The following is a 19,560-nucleotide window of genomic DNA, read 5'->3' on the forward strand; positions in this document are numbered from 1 at the left end:
AGAGTAGCAGCTTCAAAAAGTTTCTACTAAATTCCCAAACATGAAAGTCTTACTTAATTACTAGTTAGAAGTAATATTAAATTTATCTATTAGTGATTAAGAATGATAGCAAAACATGAAGTAAAGTGATTATCAGTTTTGTGAATCACTCAAAAGGAAATGTAACTTATCTAGCATTTATGATATGCTAGGCAAACAATTTAATGAGGTCAATAAAATGCTTATCCCCAGATTAAATAACATGTATAGCACCTAAGAAACAGAACCAGGATCCAACCCTGACAGTCTGATTTGAGTCAGTGAACTATGTTATGGTAACAATGCTAATAGCTATTATAAATGATTTCAAGAAATCATATAAAATAATACAAGAAAGAACTTTAGAGAAATTAAAGAATTATTTTTGTAAAAGAATAAGAAAGAGGGATGTGGGCTGGGGAAGACAGCTCAGTGATTGCCATATAGGGATTAAAGCCTGAGTCCAAGCTTCAGAACCCATGAAAACGTAACTGAGTGTGGTAGAGAGCTTGTAATACCAGGCAGACAGATCCCTGGGGCTCACTGGCTAGCCTATTTGAGGATCCCTATGCTGGTTGGGACCTCATGTGACAAACAAGGTGGATAGCACCAAAGGAACACCCAAGGTTGACTTCCGGTGAGCATGTGAGTACACATGCACACACATACCACCATGTATACATGCATAGTCACTTGGGAGGATGGTAGAGACAGGAAAGAAAGAAGATGCCAGCTGGCATGAGGGTCAAAAACAAGATTTTAGCATTTACTTACTATAAAAAAGATTATTTCCTAAGGTTGGTGACTATTTACAAATTCCAAGTATAGGCACTTAAGTTATTTTATAGTCACTATTGAGGGACTATCTTTGACTAGCCTAATAATATCTGGGGACATAATTCAGTGGTAACATGCAACAATCCTGGGCTTGATCCCTACTGGGGGTGTGGATTTAATAATAATAATGATGATGATGATGATGGAGAAGGAGAAAGGAGGAGGAGGAGGAAGGAGGAGGAAGAGGAAGAGGAGGAGGAGGAGGAGAAGAAGAAGTAATATTTAGAATTTTTTGCTAATAGTGTAAGTCTTATATTCAATTGTTTTGAGTTTGAAATCCAGGATCTAAAATGGAGAACTCAGTATTACAAAGAAGAAATTAAGATAGAAAGTAGTCCAGTGGTATAATACACAATCTTACTAGAATAGTGATCATTCTTCTATACCTAGTAGTAAGTACAGAAAGATCACTGGAAACTTGTCAGGACTATTAAATGAGACATCTATCTGTAATGAATGTTCTCTAAGGAGTGCCCTTCTCTGATGAACTCTGTGTCTCAGGAGGTTGATCTTGTATGGATACAAACCCTCACTTCCCTACCCCTATAGCTTCTATCTAGACTTGATTAATGGGGAGCCCTGGCAGATCAGAGCAAGAGTGAGAGAAGGGTTTATCTTCCCACATCTCCCTTCTTATTATAATCTGGCAGGCACTGATTGAATCATTCAATTCTAAGCCATCACCTCAATTATTGGCTCTCTTGTATACTTCCAATTTCTGATGACAGCTCCCACCATTTTCCCAGTTAGGAGTAGGAGTGGTAAAGTACAAAAGCAATCATTGTTTTTTTTTGTTTTTGTTTTTTTTTTTTTTACTTAAGACTGAACACTCCTTTGGAATCAGTCTCCTTATTAAATTTTTTCAATTAGTCACAGTCTCAGCCCTCAAATTCCAATTGATATGTTCTTTAATTTAGAAGAGAAAGCCCTGTTAGGAGATAGGTGGCCTTTCAACCAAAATTAGAAGCAAAACTGAAAGCAAGTAAAAAAAATGATGTTGTAAATACCTGAATCTGGCAATGAGTTAAGATCTGCACATAGCACCAGCGGGATGGAATTAGGATCTGCGGTTGGGCTGCCAGGCCTACTTGAGGCTTTCTCCAGAATGTTTTTAACCTCTGAGACAAACATCATGGTCTGAATAAGTTTCACATCAGAATACTCTGGGTCCCAATGCATGTGGGCATTTGCCACTATAAGCAGCTGTTTGTCTGCAGCATGAATAGGCTTCATACCTAAATTTAAACATCATAAAAAAGAAAATGTAGAGTTATGTTTATGTTTCTTGAGAGTAGTACCTTAAAAGTTCTCTGAAAAATATCCATTGCTACTTCTTTACTCTTTCCTATTAATTTAAACTGATTTTTATCTTGCACTTATCTGACAAGCTAAAAGGTAATTCTGGAAATTGCAATATATTAGTTATTCATCAGGGTCATGTTAACAAATGGCAGCCTATGGAATAAACCTGGGTCCACTACATATTTCTATTACAGGCTTTGTGAGCTAAAGGTAGTTTTACACTTTTCAAACAGACTCTATGTGGTCCACAGAACCTAAAATATTTAGTATCAACAATTATAGTACATGTTTATACTAGAAATTATTTCATAATATAATGAATATATGGGTTATAGTACTATTCATCTGCTGAGTTCTTAGCTTAAAGCAAACAAGTTATTTTAATTTTAAATGATGTGTGTATATGTATCGGAATATGAGGTCGGTACATGAATATAGTGCCTGTAGAGACCAGGATTTCTTGTATCTGAAATTAAAGGTGGTTGTGAGCCACCCAATGCAGCTATTAGGAACCAAATTCCAGTCCTCTGGAAAAATGAATGCTCTTAACTGCTAAGCCACCTCTCTAGTACCAAGCAAGCACTTTTAAGTGCCTCTTATTTAATTAGCATAATAATCTAGTGAGAGATTTTTCCAACTGAATTAACCAATACTTAATATCTTGCCACTACATAATATGTTACCTGTGTTGCATTTCACTAGCTTAATAGTGAAAGGTCAGTAGGAAAAATTAGTAACATTATATGAACCTACAGAAAATGAAATAAGGAAGCACATTTGTTACCCAACTGAATCCTCAAAGTTTATTTACTTATTTTAATTTTTGAAGTCAGGGTTTCTCTGTGTAGCCCTGGCTGTCCTGGAACTCACTATGTAGACCAGGCTGTCCTCAAACTCACAGAGATTGGGCTACCTCTGTCTCCCGAGTGCTGGTATTAATTAAAGGCATGCGCCACCTCAGCTGACCCCAGTTAATTTTAAAATGGAAACTGTGGGACTGGATAAAGGCTCAGAGCTTAAGAGCACTTGCTGCTCTTGAAGAGGACCAGAATTTGGTTTCTATCACTGACATCAGACTGCTCACAACTACCTGCAACTCTACTTCCAGTAGATCCAACACCCCTTCTGGCTCCCATGTGTACCAGGCATGTATATTGGGCACATACGCAGCCATGACCCTCAAAACAAAAATCAGAGAATTATGTGCTCTCAAAAGTCTGGATACTTTCATCTTTGACCTGCTTTTACTACTAATTACTTTGTGTGAATTCAGGGTAGTCAACCACTTAATGTTTTTGATACTCGAATAATTTGTAAAACGATAATTCAGCTATATATATATTCTTTTTTCCCTAAAATTCTGTCAAACATCAACATAGTACTTTTCAAAAGGTGGACATGGTAAGTAATAATATTAAATACAAATTGTGAAAAGAAAACTTAATAGGTGCTGGCGAAAGATGACCCTAAAACAGTCAAGGCATAAAATTAAATATTAATGGTATAATGTCACTTAACATAAATCTATATACACATATTTCAGATGTTTGGATTCATAAAAAGAAATGAGTAGGAGGAGATTTCTAGAGTGTGACTGACACAGGAACTTATTGCTTTTTAAGTTTATATACTTGTGAACTATTAAAGTATCAGTTAACATGCAAACCTAAGTTTTCTACAAGAATATCTCAGATTTTTCTACTGAAATAGAAACTCTAAAGAAAAAAGACAAATTTCTAAGTCTGATATTTAGGTAAAATTATTCTTCCTTCCAATCTTACTATATTTAATTTTCTTCAACATTGAGAAAATAAATTAATAAAGTACCTGTTACATGAAACTGAAGGAATAATTTACATTTTTTTTCTAAGCTGTCTCATTTTCCTAGAAGTTTTAGTGTCACTTATGGCTATAAGTGAATGTTTACTATGTTAAATATTAAAAACATGTCCCCAAAAAGCTATTTGCTCCTACCCACCAAATTCCCCTTCTAGAGGGATAAGGGATGTATCTTAGGAAGTAGAAGTGTGCAGTAAGTAATTCAGAATTACTCTTCTATAAATTAAAAAGGGATAAACCCCAAAGGTGTATATTTCTATAAAAGCAGAACAAAATATACCAGGAAGAAAGTGATAGGAAAAATACATAAAAATATTGAAAAGGCTAAAAACAAAAAGTAAACATGAAATTTCACATTAAAGGCTGTTTTTGTTTAACAACAGATAAACTGAAGAACTGTAGGAAAAAAAGGGAAATTTAACAATATGTATAGTCTGAATAATTCAAACTAGTACTCAAGACAGCCTTTTCTTCCACAGGCAGCACAGGGAGAGAAGTGCACTGATGTCATCTTACCACCTTGTTCTTGCCTGCAACATTAATAAGTAATAAAGTGCTCTGAGGCAGGCAGGAGAGAGGCTAACAAAAGATCTTAATAATGCCAAGCACACAACAGATTTCTGACTCTCAAGGAAGCTATGAATAATCTAAAAACCCTGGAAGTATCACATAGAAAATATGTCATTCTCACCCTGACAAAGACTTGAAATTTAACAAAGAAATTAAAGAAAACAAGCCAACTATTTCATATTAAAAACAAAGGGTTCACATTCACAAGAGAGGACTAAGCCATGGTAACTTCTAATTCAGCCTAACTAAACATCAAAGAACTTATTCAATTAATGGTATGTTAAAAAGGCAGGTATTACCTTGTTAAGTAAAAATAATGATAAAAACTATAGAATGTCAGGAAATCACAAGAAATAAAATTTGTAGAATTCATATTGTTTTCTTGTCCATCTCCATTAACAATTCTCAAAAGACAAGAAAATAATTTTGTAATAAGTTGTAAGGTTTTCTTTTGTTCTGAGATAAGGAAATCTGGAATGGTGTTCAATACTATTTAGATGGCACTCACCTGTTCCAAAGAGTTCCTTGTGAACCTCTAATACCACAGCAACACCAATGTTATCTTTTGTCATCACTCTGTTCAGCATTGCTTCAGATCCATCTGAATTTGCCATTGCTACCTGGTTGAATTCCACTGTATGCTTCTGCACCAATGTAAATCTAAAGGGCACACATTTAGATCACTTATATAGTTACACTGTCATGCTAAGACATTAAAAGTGGACTGGACACAAGTACAGACACTTGATAATCTTCTAGCTATAAGTGGTCATGTGATATAATTCTGGAAATAAGTATGATTTTTATAAACATTTTATGGAAGCTTCATCTAGCAAAGATGAAATATATATCCCCTCCATCCTTTCATGTCTTTCCCCATTACCTAAAGTACTAATAACCAAATGTGAACCAAGCAGATGGTTTGTAAAAGATGGGGAAGCAGCTGAGTCTATTTTTAGACTGCTTGATGTATTGTGAAAATCCATTTACTTAGGCTATTGTTCAGATTGCCTGACATTTAAAGGTGCACACAATCTTAACTGAGTCACCAACTTGAAGAGAAAGAATAAAGTCTATCTGCCCCATTTGCAGATTTTATAATACTGTATCAAGATAACTGTCAAGAAAATGCAGGAATACAACCTTTTTCCCAGCTAAAATTATCACATTTTTGATTAGTTTTCTTTTTTACTGAAAGACTGTAATTATGTGTAAGTGTTCAGACAAATACATTGTTTTATTAGAAGAAATGGCTCTCTGTGATGATGGTTTCTATAGTATTGTGTTCTTTCCTTAGTGACAAATTTTAAGCATTATAAAATTGTAGGATATAGGGGCTAGAGAGATGGCTCAGAGGTTAAGAGCACCAACTGCTCTTCCAGAGGTCCTGAGTTCAATTCCCAGCAACCACATGGTGGCTCACAACCATCTGTTATGAGATCTGGTGCCCTCTTCTGGTGTGCAGATATACATGGAAGCAGAATGCTGTATACATAATAAATAAATAAAAATCTTAAAAAAAAAAACGTACTACTTTAAAAAAAATTGTAGGATGTAATAAAAATCTAACACTAACATTTAAGAACCATGACCATGGTCAAGCCATCTCTACTGGTTGTTTTGTCAGCTGGATATAAGCTAGACCTATCTGGAAAGAGGAAAGAGGGGAAGAGGGGGGAGGGAGAAGGAGGGAGGGAAGGGAGAGAAGGGGGGGGGAGAGAGAGAGGGAGGGAGGGAGGGAGGGAGGGAGGGAGGGAGGGAGGGAGGGAGGGAGGGAGGGAGGGAGGGAAATACCCTTCTATCAGATTGCCTGTAAGCAAGCTGATGTGAAGGGTGCCACCTTTTGCAGGTGGTACTGGGTGGTATAATAAAACAGATTGAGTAAGCCACAGAGGACAAGCCAGTAAGCAGTGTTCCTTTGTAGCTTTTGCTTCAGTACCTGACTCCAGTTTCCTGCCCTGACTTTGTCTAGTGACAAATGATCACTTGTAAGTTTAAGATGTAATAAACCTTTGCTCCAAGTTGCTTTTGGTCATGGTCTTTATCAGAGCATTAGAAACCAAACTAAGATACTACTTAACACCATTTACCCAATAATATTAGTTTTTTGAAACTATTTACAGAGAACCAAAACAGTATTTTGGAGTAAGCAGGAGCCTTTGAATGGCCTTGAACTTGCAGGTAATTTTAGCTCTTCCTGCCTTTGATCTTTAGTAGAATGTACTACCACACATACTAGTTTATCACGTAATTTTCACTGGAAGTTAAAATACATTTTTGCTCTCATAACAGTATCACTTTGGCCAGGCTTTGGTGGCACACACCTTTAATCCCAGCACTGGGGAGGCAGAAGCAGGTGGATCTCAGTGGGTTCAAGGCCACCCTGGTCTACAGAATGAGCGACAGGACAGGCTCCAAAGCAATACAGAGAAACCCTGCCTCAAAAAACCGAAAAACAAAATAAATTATTGCTTTACATTCTTCCTATCTTTGAAAATTGAGCCCACAAACATCCTTTAAAAAAAAAAAATACTGACTAAAAAGCTTACAATGCCATAGGATATCAAGCAGGATGGATTAATACTCTTCCCACCAACTTCTTGCTCCAGTTCTGAATATCTGAGATGTGCTTAGAATAAGTCAACACTTAAGGGTCAGGTCATGTGGCATATTTCAAACTCAAAAGTCCTTAAAGAAAGCAGTTTACACCCTGTACTAGTAAAAAACGATAGTACTTCAGCTGAAAAGGCTACCAATATGAAGAAAGAAGTTATGAGCATTTCAGGTAAAAGAAGGGGAAGATTGCAAGATAGCAAATAGCTTCGCAAAAAAAGAACATTAGAAGGAAAAAAATTAAAAGAAAGAAAAAGAATGGCAGAGTGGTATTGGACACAAAATAAACATGGACAGCTAAGTAGTTTATTGGTAAAGAGCACTTGCTGCTCTTCCAAACAAACTGAGTTCAGTTCCCAGCATGCACATCAGACATGGTTCTTCTAGTTCCAGGTGACCTGACATCCTCTTCTGGCTTCCATGGGCACTCAACATGTATAACATACTCACACATAAATAAAAATAAGAGGCAGGTGTAGTGCCACACATCTTTAATCCCAGCTGTTGGGAGGCAGAGACAGGTTGATATCTCTAACTTTAAAGCCAGCCTGGTCTACACAGCCAGTTCCAGGCCAGCCAATGCGACATAGTGAAACTGAATCTCCAAATAAATAACACAATCTCTGTATATTTTACACTAACTTAACACAACCACTTAAGTTCTTCCCCAGCCACCATAAACCAAATATGTTCCCTGTGACTTTTTTTGTTGTGCAGAATGAAATGCAGGAAACATTTTGAAATATAGCATTCTTCCTCTGTTCTATTGGAATTTTTTTTTACTAACATGCATTGGCTTATAGTTACTTCCCAGTTATTAATTCAAGCTAACATTCTTTGGTAATATATAAAGTCTTAAGCCTGCCACTTTTTTCAGCATTCAAAATTCACTTGGTATTTATATTCTGGTTGGTGTACTCTGCTTTATAAGCTTCATTCTTGATGTCTTAAGAATTTTTCTGTATGTTCCCTTGTTGAAAATTTTAGGCAAAAGCTCAAATGGGTACAAAAAAAAAGAGAGACATAATCAAGAATAATATGACTAAAAAACCAAAACAAATTTAAAAACCTTATATATTTGAGAAAGATTATGATGAATGTTTCATATACAGAACATGTTCAAAACAAGCCTTCAAACAAGTAACAATTTCTTAGTAGTGTGCAGTCTGAAAGTAATGTGCTAGTTGCTGTGTGGTTACATTAAAGCTAGAGAGACAACATGAACACCAACTGTGAGCAACTAAAACTAAGTACAATAGTACTTAAATAGTATTCTTCCCAAAATTTATTTGTAAGTAAAAAGAACACAGAACACCATCAAGAAGACAGTATGAATCAGGGAGATGGCTCTGTGTGATGAAGGCCTGACAATCCACACCAGGGGGCAAGCTGCCTCCTGACTTCCACACAAAGGTCATTGTGCATGTGCTGATATCAACCATCCTAATGCACACAAAAAAAATTGTGAAAGGAGGAGGAGGAGAAGGGGGAAGGAAGGAGAAGCAAAGTTCAGTATCAAAAGTTAACCAGTATCTTACTTTCTCTACCATTTCTTAATGTATATTCAGCATGAAACATATAAAAGATGACCTCGAGTCTCATCAATCATTAGCATATAAGAAAACTAACTTAGGATGAGTGCGGCGTGAACATGGGGAAGCAAAAGAAAACAAGGAAATATGCGACGATGAATCGAATGCTTAGTCTCAGAGATGAGAGACTTAAAGAAAAGGATAGATTAAAGCCTAAAAAGAAAGATCCCAGTGCGCTGAAGGAAAGAGAAGTCCCCCAACATCCTTCCTACTTGTTCTTCCAGTACAATACACAACTGGGTCCACCTTACCACATCCTTGTTGATACCAACTTCATCAACTTTTCCATTAAAGCCAAACTGGACTTAGTGCAGTCAATGATGGACTGTCTGTATGCCAAATGTATCCCATCCCTTGTATAACTGATTGTGTGATGGCTGAAATTGAAGAAATTGGGACAGAAGTATCAAGTAGCACTAAGGATTGCCAAGGATCCAGGATTTGACCGACTGCCATGCACACACAAAGGAACCTATGCTGATGATGACTGCTTGGTACAGAGAGTCACTCAGCACAAGTGTTACATTGTAGCCACAGTTGACACGAACTCAAACGAAGAAGAATACAGAAGAATACGGAAGATCCCTGGAGTTCCTATCATGTACATTTCTAACCATAGATACAACATTGAACGGATGCCAGATGATTATGGAGCGCCTGGATTCTAATCCTTACTCGATAAAATTCACCTGCCTTTCTTTACCAGCTTTCTCTGCTGTCAGTTAATTAAACACACTTTTTGAAAAAAAAAAGAAAGAAAGAAAGAAAGAAAACTAACAGTAAATGCAAACTAGACTAGAAATAAATAAATATGGAAGAAAAATAGGCAAATACCATTCTGTGTTTGCACAACTTTTAATGTTTTTTGTTTGTGTTTTTTAGATAGGGTCTCTCTTTGTATCCTTGCCTGGAACTTACATGTAGACCAGGCTGGTCTCAAAGTAACAGAAATTTACCAGCCTCTGCCTCCTGAGTGTTGAGAACTCTTGAAGGCCCTTCTATACTCTTTCTCAATTTAAGTCCCTTAATAAACCTTGGATAGTAGATAAACAGTTTTTATTAACTTACATTTGAAAATTAGAACATAAAGCCATTTTACATCCCAACTTTAAACTATTTTAAATTTATTGTTTTTATGTGTATATGTGTGTTTCCTATGTGAGTTAATGTGTGCCACATGTGCACAGTGTCTGTAGAGGTCAGAAGGCATCAATCCTCTGGAACTGGTAGTTGTGAGCTGCCTAACATGGGAGTTGGGAAATAAACCAGGACCACTGCAACAGCAGAGAGAGGCACTCATAAGAGTCATCTCTCCAGCGCCAAATTTAATTGATGGCAAATTAGCATTGGAAGCCAGAGATCAAGACCTCATTTCAAAAAATTAAAATCACAAACTAATAAATACAATAAAAGTAAACAATAACCCAGAGGCCAATGAGAATACTTGTAAAATGTGTAACAGTATGGAGAGGTACTAAAACTTCTGAATGCCTTTTTTCAAAGAACAAAACTATATTTAATACAAAGAGAAAAAAAAAAAAAAAGCAAGTACGTGGCCTTTCCTAGATAAAATCTAGAGGTTACCCCATTTGGAAAAATTGCCTTTGAGTTGAATTTGACATTTATTACCAGTGTTCATAGAAAAATTTCCTTGAAGCATAGTTCTTTAAAAAATAATGGTAACAGTAAAATATTGATAGCACCAAACTGTTTTCCCACCGATGATGCCTTCCTTCCTCCACTACTCTCTTCCTCTCCTACACTGTCTATTAAAAATCTCATGGTACTAATGGACGTTACAGAACCTCTCAATATGCACAGAGAGTTGTCTTACACATTGAAACTGCTGAATTTGTTCCTGATTATACAGAATTAACATTGTTATTGCAACTTAAAATCAACGAGCAAACCTGCAAACACCCAGACATCAATCTTCCAGGATTTTACTTGAGGTAAGTTACTGAATATTTTGTCACCTAAGCTAGTAAGTAAAGCTAATAAGTAAATAAGTAGATAGATAGATAGATAGATAGATAGATAGATAGATAGATAGATAGAAAGAAAGAAAATTAACTACTCCATGGCAACTTAAAATCAACAAGCAAACCTGCAAACACCCAGACATCAATCTTCCAGGATTTTACTTGAGGTAAGTAACTGAATATTTTGTCACCTAAGCTAATAAGTAAAGCTAATAAGTAAATAAGTAGATAGATAGATAGATAGATAGATAGATAGATAGATAGATAGATAGAAAATTAACTACTCCATGCCAAGGTTGATTGTGTCTCTGCCTTTCCTCTTCCCAGTATTGTCCTAGGCTGGTAGCCCTGCCTATACTTCCATCTGCCTTTGTTTCCTGAGTGCTGGAATTAAAGGTGTGGCCACCACTGCCTGTTCTCTATGGCTAACTGGCCAACTAATGACCAGTTAACTGTGTGTGTTGTTAACTAGTGACTTAGCTCGGCATTGTGATCTTCAGATAAGCTTTATTTATTAGATTACAAACAATACATCACTACAACTTTTACTTTGTTCATTTTGTAAACAACATAGAAATGTTTCTTACAAGGTAGGATAAACAAGTGAAGAAATAGATCTGAAAGGATAAATAAATTACTCAAGATTATATAGCCAAATTAAATAGTAAAGTCGTCATTTCCTAGTCTTTGCATTAGTATACCTCTTTCATGAAGGAAGAAGAAAAGTGGGGTTCCTGAATCCTCACCCACCCCAGACAAGTCAACTAAGAGATACTAAGAGCAGGAGAAACAGTGTTCCCCAAGGATGAGCCCCCTAACTTGTTGTCTTATAACAAATGGTCAGTGGTCAGTCCTGAGATTATACATACATAAGCAACACTAAACAGACTAAGCAGGTTATATTTAAATATGTGCCTATGTATACACACACACACACACACACACACACACACACACACACACACACACACGTAACGAAGAAAAAGACGAAAGAAGTTTGAGAAGACTAGGGAAGGGGAAAGACTTAGGAGGAGTTGGAGGAAATGAAGTAAATTTTAATAATAAAAATACTGGGGCACACAAAAAAGTGGGGTCCTTGGATAGTTAGCAAATGGTTTAATTAAACGTGTCACATTCAAAGAGTCTCCATTATTAAGGAGTCGACAATACTATACTATTTAGATAGGAAACAGCTAATGAAGGAAAAAAAAGAACGCAACAAAATATTTCCTATGTACTCATTAAAAAAAAAATTCATGATGCTTAAATAATCTAAGACTGAATCTGCAACTATTCAAATGCTAAAGTTTCCTGCATTACAGTTATAACTGCTATTTAAAACGTGAACCATCTCTAGTAAATTATCAAAGAATTTAAATTTCTCCTTTCATACTGTAAAGGGAATGATTTAAAAAAAAGAAAAGTTCTTCTACATTATCTGAAAATAAGAGGAAATGGACCAGGTTCAGTGGTACACACCTGTAGTCCCAACACTTGAACAGTGAGCTCAAGGTTACACAAAGACCCTGTCTAGGAAGAAAAGATCAGGACAGGAAGAGCGCCCACATGGTAAAAAGAGGGGGCAGAGATAGAGGAAGGCAGGTAGGTGGGAAAATTGCTTGATGTTAAACATTTTACTATTACCACATAGTGTTTAAGTTTACAGTGCTTCAAAGAAATTTTTCTATGAACATTGGAAATAAATGCCAAATTCAAGCATCTTTTTCCAAATGAGGTAAACTTGTAAGAAGCAAAAGTAACACCAGAGCAGAAACAAAAAGCCTGAAGATTGTATTGTTATAGAAGTTGATGGTGTGAACTATGAAGGGAGACACCTCATGTAGCATTGTTCATGGAACCTGTCTGCCTGTGTCTTGATTTCATTATCTATTAAAATAAAAATGAGAAAAGGGTTATCTACCTACCTCTGAATCACTTTAAAATTTAAACAAGACAATACATATAAATAATTAGAAAGGGTTTTATGTCTAGTAAAATAAAATTTGCAAAAATAATAAGGAACTGCCTATATTCTGGCATTAAATATAGTTCTACACTCTTACCTAAAATGAGATGTTTATTAAAAATTCATGGAAAAGACAAGAAATTGGGTACATACAAATGAAAAGTGGGCGAAATGTCTTTCAAGTTCGCTGATTTTGTTCACATAAAATAGTATATATGATGGAAACATGTACCTTCCGGAAAAAATCTGCCTGATTTTGTTATAATGGGGATTAAGCAGGGAAATACTAGGAAACAGGCATAAACATGTATATGTCCATCTTGTATGTAGATAACTATCACTGTATCAAGTCAAAATATTAACTATGGAATTCAATCTGTCTTATTTCCACACTTTCCTTTTTACTAACTGGTGTTAATCTGTTAAGTCCTCATTTCCCTAAGTCCTATACTTCATTTCTGTCCTCTCCTTATCCATGTAACTACAGCTTTCTTATATATAAGAAATCATATTATTTTTGATTGTCTACATTCCTATTTTTTCCTGCTATATTTGAAGTTCTAGTGAGATAAGTAATCATTCATGCTTAGCACAGACATGTCACAAAAAAGTTAAAGAAGCATTTAGTAAATACATTATTAAATAGATGTATGAAGTATTAGTGGAATATAATAAAAAGGTTCATCATACGAATGAAATCTCAGAAATCTACATCAGTTATTGTTATCAGAAGGTACTAATTCCACTTTACCTATAACTAATATTTTACTTTATATAGAAATATTTTAAATTGTATCTCTGAACCTATCTCAAATTTTTAGAGTAATCTGCCAATAAAATATAAAGAATACAATAAATGTCTTCATTTTTCAGTATACTTCCTAAGAAAGATTCTTAATATCTACAGCACTTGTAATTTCTAGCTTTACCTTTTTAGAGCCATACTAAAGACTACTGTAAATGTGAGAAAGTTCAAAGTCATTAAGTTCATGTCTCTGTACTTTGTTTTCCTGACTTACTTTTCTGTTTTGAAGAATATTGCACAACCATCCACATGTTTTCTTTCCTGCTCAGACATGATTTTGGCACGTGACTTTGGAGAAAAAAATCCATCATATCCACGATCCTTCAATGCTGGCAGAAATAGAGTAAAGTATTGCTCTGTTTCCACTTCCTAAGATGAAACAAAAATTATTATATACATGACACAGTTATTAAGACCAAAAGTATTCTGCATGAGTAAGGGGTGATTAAGAAAAAGCACTTCATGTAACATATCATGCAGCTATCTTATTGAATCACTAGCAGGTTCATATGACATGTGAAGGATTTTAAACATGAAGGTACAAGAAAGATAGCATGACTTTCTCATGTTCGCAGTACTAGTTAACAACAAGAGTAGGATTATATTTCAGCTCTTTTGACTTCCAAATTAGACTTCCAATATATTTCACTTCCTTAAGACTAGTAATTAAACAAAGCTTATATGATAGGTTATGTGGTAGTAAATATTAAATCTTTCATATAAAGAGAAAAGAGATTAAATTACTTATTCTCTTAAACTGTGGTATAAAGAAATGATAACTGGAATGTGAAAGAATCAAAACAACAAAAACCTAGCTTCCAGAAAATTTTAGAAATAGCAATCATAAAATGTTCTCCCAATTTAATAATTAAGTTGGAGACTTTATTTTTTGACCCATAAAACATTTTAAACAAACCATTCCAAATGAAACAATCAAATGTGGAGGTGATGATATTGACATATAAAAGTGCTTTTAACAGCATAATTTTATAGCAAACACCTGTGACTGTCCTACAATAGGAAAATTGTAATCATATAATCAATCATATGCACCTACTTAAGAATTTAATCTTAAGAATTTGATCAAAATGAAAGATGCATTAAGTGAATAAAATATGCCAACAGTAAGTAGAATCTCATTTTATTAAAAATTTATAAATGTCAACTAAATGAAAAGAACAAAAACAAAAAAGTATACAATAAAATACTCCAGAGGTTTTAATATACTAGTAATTTGATGTGTAGGAGTGCATTTTATCTTGGTCATACTTTCAATTTTTCAACTTTCCCAGAATACTTTATAATACACTATGGCTTTTACAAATGTTTTCATAGATTCTGATATATCTTTCAAACCATATTACACTTAAAAAGGCATGAGCATGTTACTGCTATGAATACTAAAATAAAGCTAGACAGTGAACCACATCCTAACTTCATTTGCTTTCTTTTCTCCCAATTCTGGTTTTCCTTACTATTTAATAAGAACATTTAAAGATTTTTTGTAATGTTTCAGGTAATGTAAAACACAAAACAAAACAAAAAAAAAATCAAAACAAAACTACCAAACTGTTTCATTTATAAAAATTGTTTCCTTGTTTTTCCTTTTTCAGAAAAGGTCTCATTATGTATCCATGACTATGGCCTACTATGTATCTAAAAACAAAAAAACAAAAAGCAAGTCATCAGTTTTCTTCCCAGGATATAGTGAAAATGTGTAAAATAACACAATAATTTTAAAGCATCTTTAGGAAATGGCAACTATTTGAGGTGGTGGCAATGAACAAGCTTGACTTAGCCATTCCACACTGTACAGATATATTAGAATACCATGTCATATTTAATAAATGTAATTATTTGTCAGTTTAAAAATTTGAGAACATTTACTATGCTTTGAAATTAATAAAGTTACTAAAAGTCTAGTCAAATATTTTGGGCTAATTACTAGTTAAATTATTGAAAAGTATTTTAAATTTCAAAAGAATATATATTTCTTCTTCAGTTAAATGCAATAAATACAGTGTTATTAAGTAGTAGAGTTTAAAGCCTTCCTCTCCAATTCAAGGCTATGTAATTTGTACAACTGCATTGTTCTTCAAAGTGGTCCACCTACCAAGAGATCTGAACCCTTACCAAGTCTTCAAAGGAACTGAAAGGGATTTTTAAATTATTTTTGAGAAATCAAATAGATATAAAAAATTTACTAATATAGATCTGTATAAATGTACTGGACAAAAAAGAAAATTAGGTTAAGTCTAAATTTTAAACATAGTTTATATATAAAGTAAGTAAAATTTATAATTCACTGTTAGTTTTTTAAATGTTTAAGGAACATCGTTGGGAAAACTTTATTCTGACCTCAACTCTAAGTAAAACTTATATTCCTGAAAAACTAGTAATCTTTTTGCAATTTTCTCTATCAGTAATTCCCATAAATTGTTCATAGGGGACTTGTTAAGATGGGTAATAGGCAAGATTAATTTCAGAAAATAGCAAATGTGCATGTGTGTCCTCGGTCAGCAATATAGTTACACTGTGGGAATCTCTTTTTAATTTGCATTAAAATTATCCTTTTCTTTTAAAGGAAATGAATTATTCATTTTGAGTTTTGCTTTGAACACAGGCTATCTCCCAGTGAAAGTATCTTCTATTATTTTTAGTTCACCTTTAAGTTAAAGTTAAACACAATTTAATTTCTATAGTGTTACCTGAAGACTAATGATATCTGCGTCCCAGTTAACAATTTCTTCCATAATTCCCTTTTTCCTGTATTCCCAGTTTAATGCCCAGGACGGGCAATAGCCATATAGCTGCCGGGTAGCGTATTTATCACATAACACATTGTAACACATAACCGTGAATGATGCTAAGAAGCAGAAAAAAAAAAGACAACAGGGAGGAAATTAGGCAACTTTTTGTTAATAAGTATCAAGTATATACCTGCATAAGCACACAAATACAGTTCACATATCATTATGGCAAAATGCCCAAAGTAAATTCTGATAAAGTATTTTTCTTTGTTTCACTTGGAATGCAGGATTTCTCACAGAGGTAAGATCTATGACTTTTACATTCACCTTTTAAGTTAAAGACAATTTCACTTGAAGTGTTACCTTATTATTTCACTGAAATACATTAAACCAATGTTTACTTAATGGTCTGGATTTAACTATCCAGATTCAAAATGTAATAAATTCAAATTTTGAAAAACAGAGTATTGTTTGCATGTGATTTACTGAGAAAAGGGTTTAGTTTAATTAAAAGAGAAAAAGCAAACTTTAGTTTCATTATATTTAAAGGGTTCTAATTTCATTACTTCTTATCAAAATACTGACAGTTAATATTCTGGGGCTCTATTATTACTTCCACTAATATGAGACAAAAAGAGAATTCTTTTGGCCAATCTAATGTTCATTTCTGAAATTATTTTGTAAGATTCTGATTTACTTATAAAAAAAAAAAAAACTATAAGCAACCTAATAATCTAGATACCCTAACTACTCCAAAGTATGCTAAGGCCCAGCAGCATCAATGATCACCTGGATGCTTACAAACCCATAATTTCTGGCCACTAAATATCTGTGAAACAGGAACTAAAATTTAACAAAATCCTGAATTCACTCAAATTAACATGCATACTACAAAAGGCCTAATTTTCCTCAATAATTCTCCATCTTGGGTACCCATTAGAATCACTTTGTAGAGGTTAAAAAAACAAACAAAAAAACAAACATCAACAACAAAAACTGATAGCAAGGATAGAACTCTTTATTAAGTCAGAGCACAGATTCTTGGATGCATATTTTCAAAAGGGATACCACTTGGTTATAACAAATCTACATGGCTGAGAACCACCAAATTAATAAATTTGTAAGCAATTCAAGATGAAGTAACCTTTGTTGAAGTTGGATACAGTTTCAATCGTAGGAAAGGCAGTAAAGTATCTGGTTCATGGCCACTTTGTATACTGAAGGCCAAGTTTCAGTTGGAGTTATTTATACCCTCTGTATTTACTTTGGAAATGATCCAGGACCATTCCTAAGCCACTACATTATGAAGTGAAGCACCCTGAGTTTACCATATTCTGCCTCTCCAGGTTTGGAATACCATTTTGAAGTGGAAAAGAAGGCAGATAATTGTTGGCATTGCTCATATCCACAACTTTGTGAAGTAAGATTTTCCTAGACAAGTGTAGCAGTTATACTTTGTCTAACAAAGACTAAACTCTGCATCAATACCATGTTTACAAGTTTTAAATGGAAGTGAAAATTAATTAAGCTGCTATTACAACTTTCTTATACTCCATTTCTATCTGTAAGACTTTTTACTAACTGGTCTTGATTACTACAGTTAATGATTATAACTCTGTGATTGTAAATCACAACTACCCTGAGTTATTATACACATCTCTCTATTCAGCAGAAGGGGTATTTTTCAATGTTGATACTTAGAATCTACTCAGGGAATATCAACCACACACACTAAGAACAACCTTTACTAGCTTTTCATCACAGCTAGCCCTAAGGATACATTACTTTAAGAATTCACTAACTAGTTAATATTTAGCTCTATGTATTGTCTTTGTTCTTAATAAAAATATAGCTGTGCAATAAATAGAAGCTTTTCTTCCAAATTATGTTCATTAAAGAGCTCAAATTATGTTCACTTTTAATATATAAAATGCATTTTATATTTTTAGTTAGTATGTGCTCACCACACAAAATAATGGGTTTCATTCTGACAATTTCATACATCAGATATTTTGTTCATAATCACCCCCCATCTGCCTGGCCCCACCCTGTACTGCATCCTCTTCTGTAACGTTCCCTTCCTCTTACCACACAGCTCCCTACCCTTCTATGTTTATGTCCTATGTTAGTCTTTTTTCTTCTTAAATCTAGATTTCAAATACAAGACAAAGTATGAAGTATTTGTATTTCAGCATCTGGTTTAATTTCAGTTAACACAAGATGAATATTTAACCAAGGAATTAAAAGAGACTTCCATAAAGAAATGCTGTTTTAGAGTAGGAAGGACAAAAATCACACTACAGAAAGTCAATATAAAATAAACCCACCTAATCCAAGGCATTCTAGAAAACATAAGTGTTTCTTTTACTTAGATTATTTAATATGCATCATGCTAAAACAAGTGTTATTTGTAGTAATTAACAGACTGATGTTTTTCTACAGTGTGGTAACTATGAAAGAAGCAAACTGTATTGCACAGAATTATTTTCATCATCATTAAAATACAAAGAGAACCATGAAGAAGTTACACATTCCACATAACACTGAAATATTCTGAATCTTAAAATAAAAGGCAAAAGGTCAGGTGTGGTGACACACTTTTAATCCCAGGACTCAGAGATAAGCCTGGTCTATATAGCAAGTTCCAAGACAGCCCTATGGACCAGAGAGACTCTGTCTTAGAAAACAGACACAGACACAGACACACACAGACACAGACACACACACACACACACACACCCCACTACACCTCAGAACAGAAGGGTTTGTATTATTCAAAATGTAGCGGCTGGTCTAACCTATGAAAGTGAAAAAGTTTCGTTGAACTTTGAAATGAAATTAAGTATCATGAAAATACTTAATGGACGTGATTTAAAATGCATTTAAACAATAATTTTATGTGTATGCATGAGCTCCTGCATATATGTGATTCACATGTAACCTTAGTATCTGAGGAGGCCAGAAGGAAGAACTAGATATGCTGGAACTGGAATTATAGATGGCTGTGAGCTGCCCTGTGGGCACTAGAAACTGAACCCAGGTCTTCTTCAAGAGCAGCAATGTTCCTAACACTACTGATGTTCTCTCTAGTCTTCACAGCTTATTTTAAGTAGAATTTACAAACCCTTAACATACAGTAAAAAGTCCTACAAAAACATTAAACCATTACTGGTCTGCACAAAGACATAATGGTTTAAATTGTAATCTTGATATTTCCACTAAGCCAACTTAAACATTTAAGTATCAACATTATTCATTTCAAGAAAGAATATCTAACAAATTCAAA

The 19,560-nt window shown here is 34.3% G+C and overlaps 1 protein-coding gene and 1 pseudogene across 6 annotated transcripts in view; one reads left to right on the forward strand and one right to left on the reverse strand.

The window, feature by feature from the left end:
* Positions 1 to 19,560, reverse strand: part of Cnot6l (CCR4-NOT transcription complex subunit 6 like) — an 84,596-nt gene that overhangs the window by 11,404 nt on the left and 53,632 nt on the right. For all 6 annotated transcript variants that reach the window (XM_027387677.2, XM_027387680.2, XM_027387676.2 and 3 more), the window contains 4 exons: positions 16,233 to 16,390; positions 13,739 to 13,893; positions 5,075 to 5,226; positions 1,863 to 2,090 (listed from right to left, as the gene is read on the reverse strand). In XM_027387677.2, coding sequence (XP_027243478.1) covers positions 1,863 to 2,090; positions 5,075 to 5,226; positions 13,739 to 13,893; positions 16,233 to 16,390 — 693 coding nt within the window. The remainder of the gene's footprint in view (positions 1 to 1,862; positions 2,091 to 5,074; positions 5,227 to 13,738; positions 13,894 to 16,232; positions 16,391 to 19,560) is intronic.
* LOC103162501 lies at positions 8,816 to 9,531 on the forward strand (annotated as a pseudogene).

Source organism: Cricetulus griseus (genome assembly GCF_003668045.3).
Source record: "Cricetulus griseus strain 17A/GY chromosome 1 unlocalized genomic scaffold, alternate assembly CriGri-PICRH-1.0 chr1_1, whole genome shotgun sequence".
In the NCBI taxonomy this organism is placed as follows: domain Eukaryota; kingdom Metazoa; phylum Chordata; class Mammalia; order Rodentia; family Cricetidae; genus Cricetulus; species Cricetulus griseus.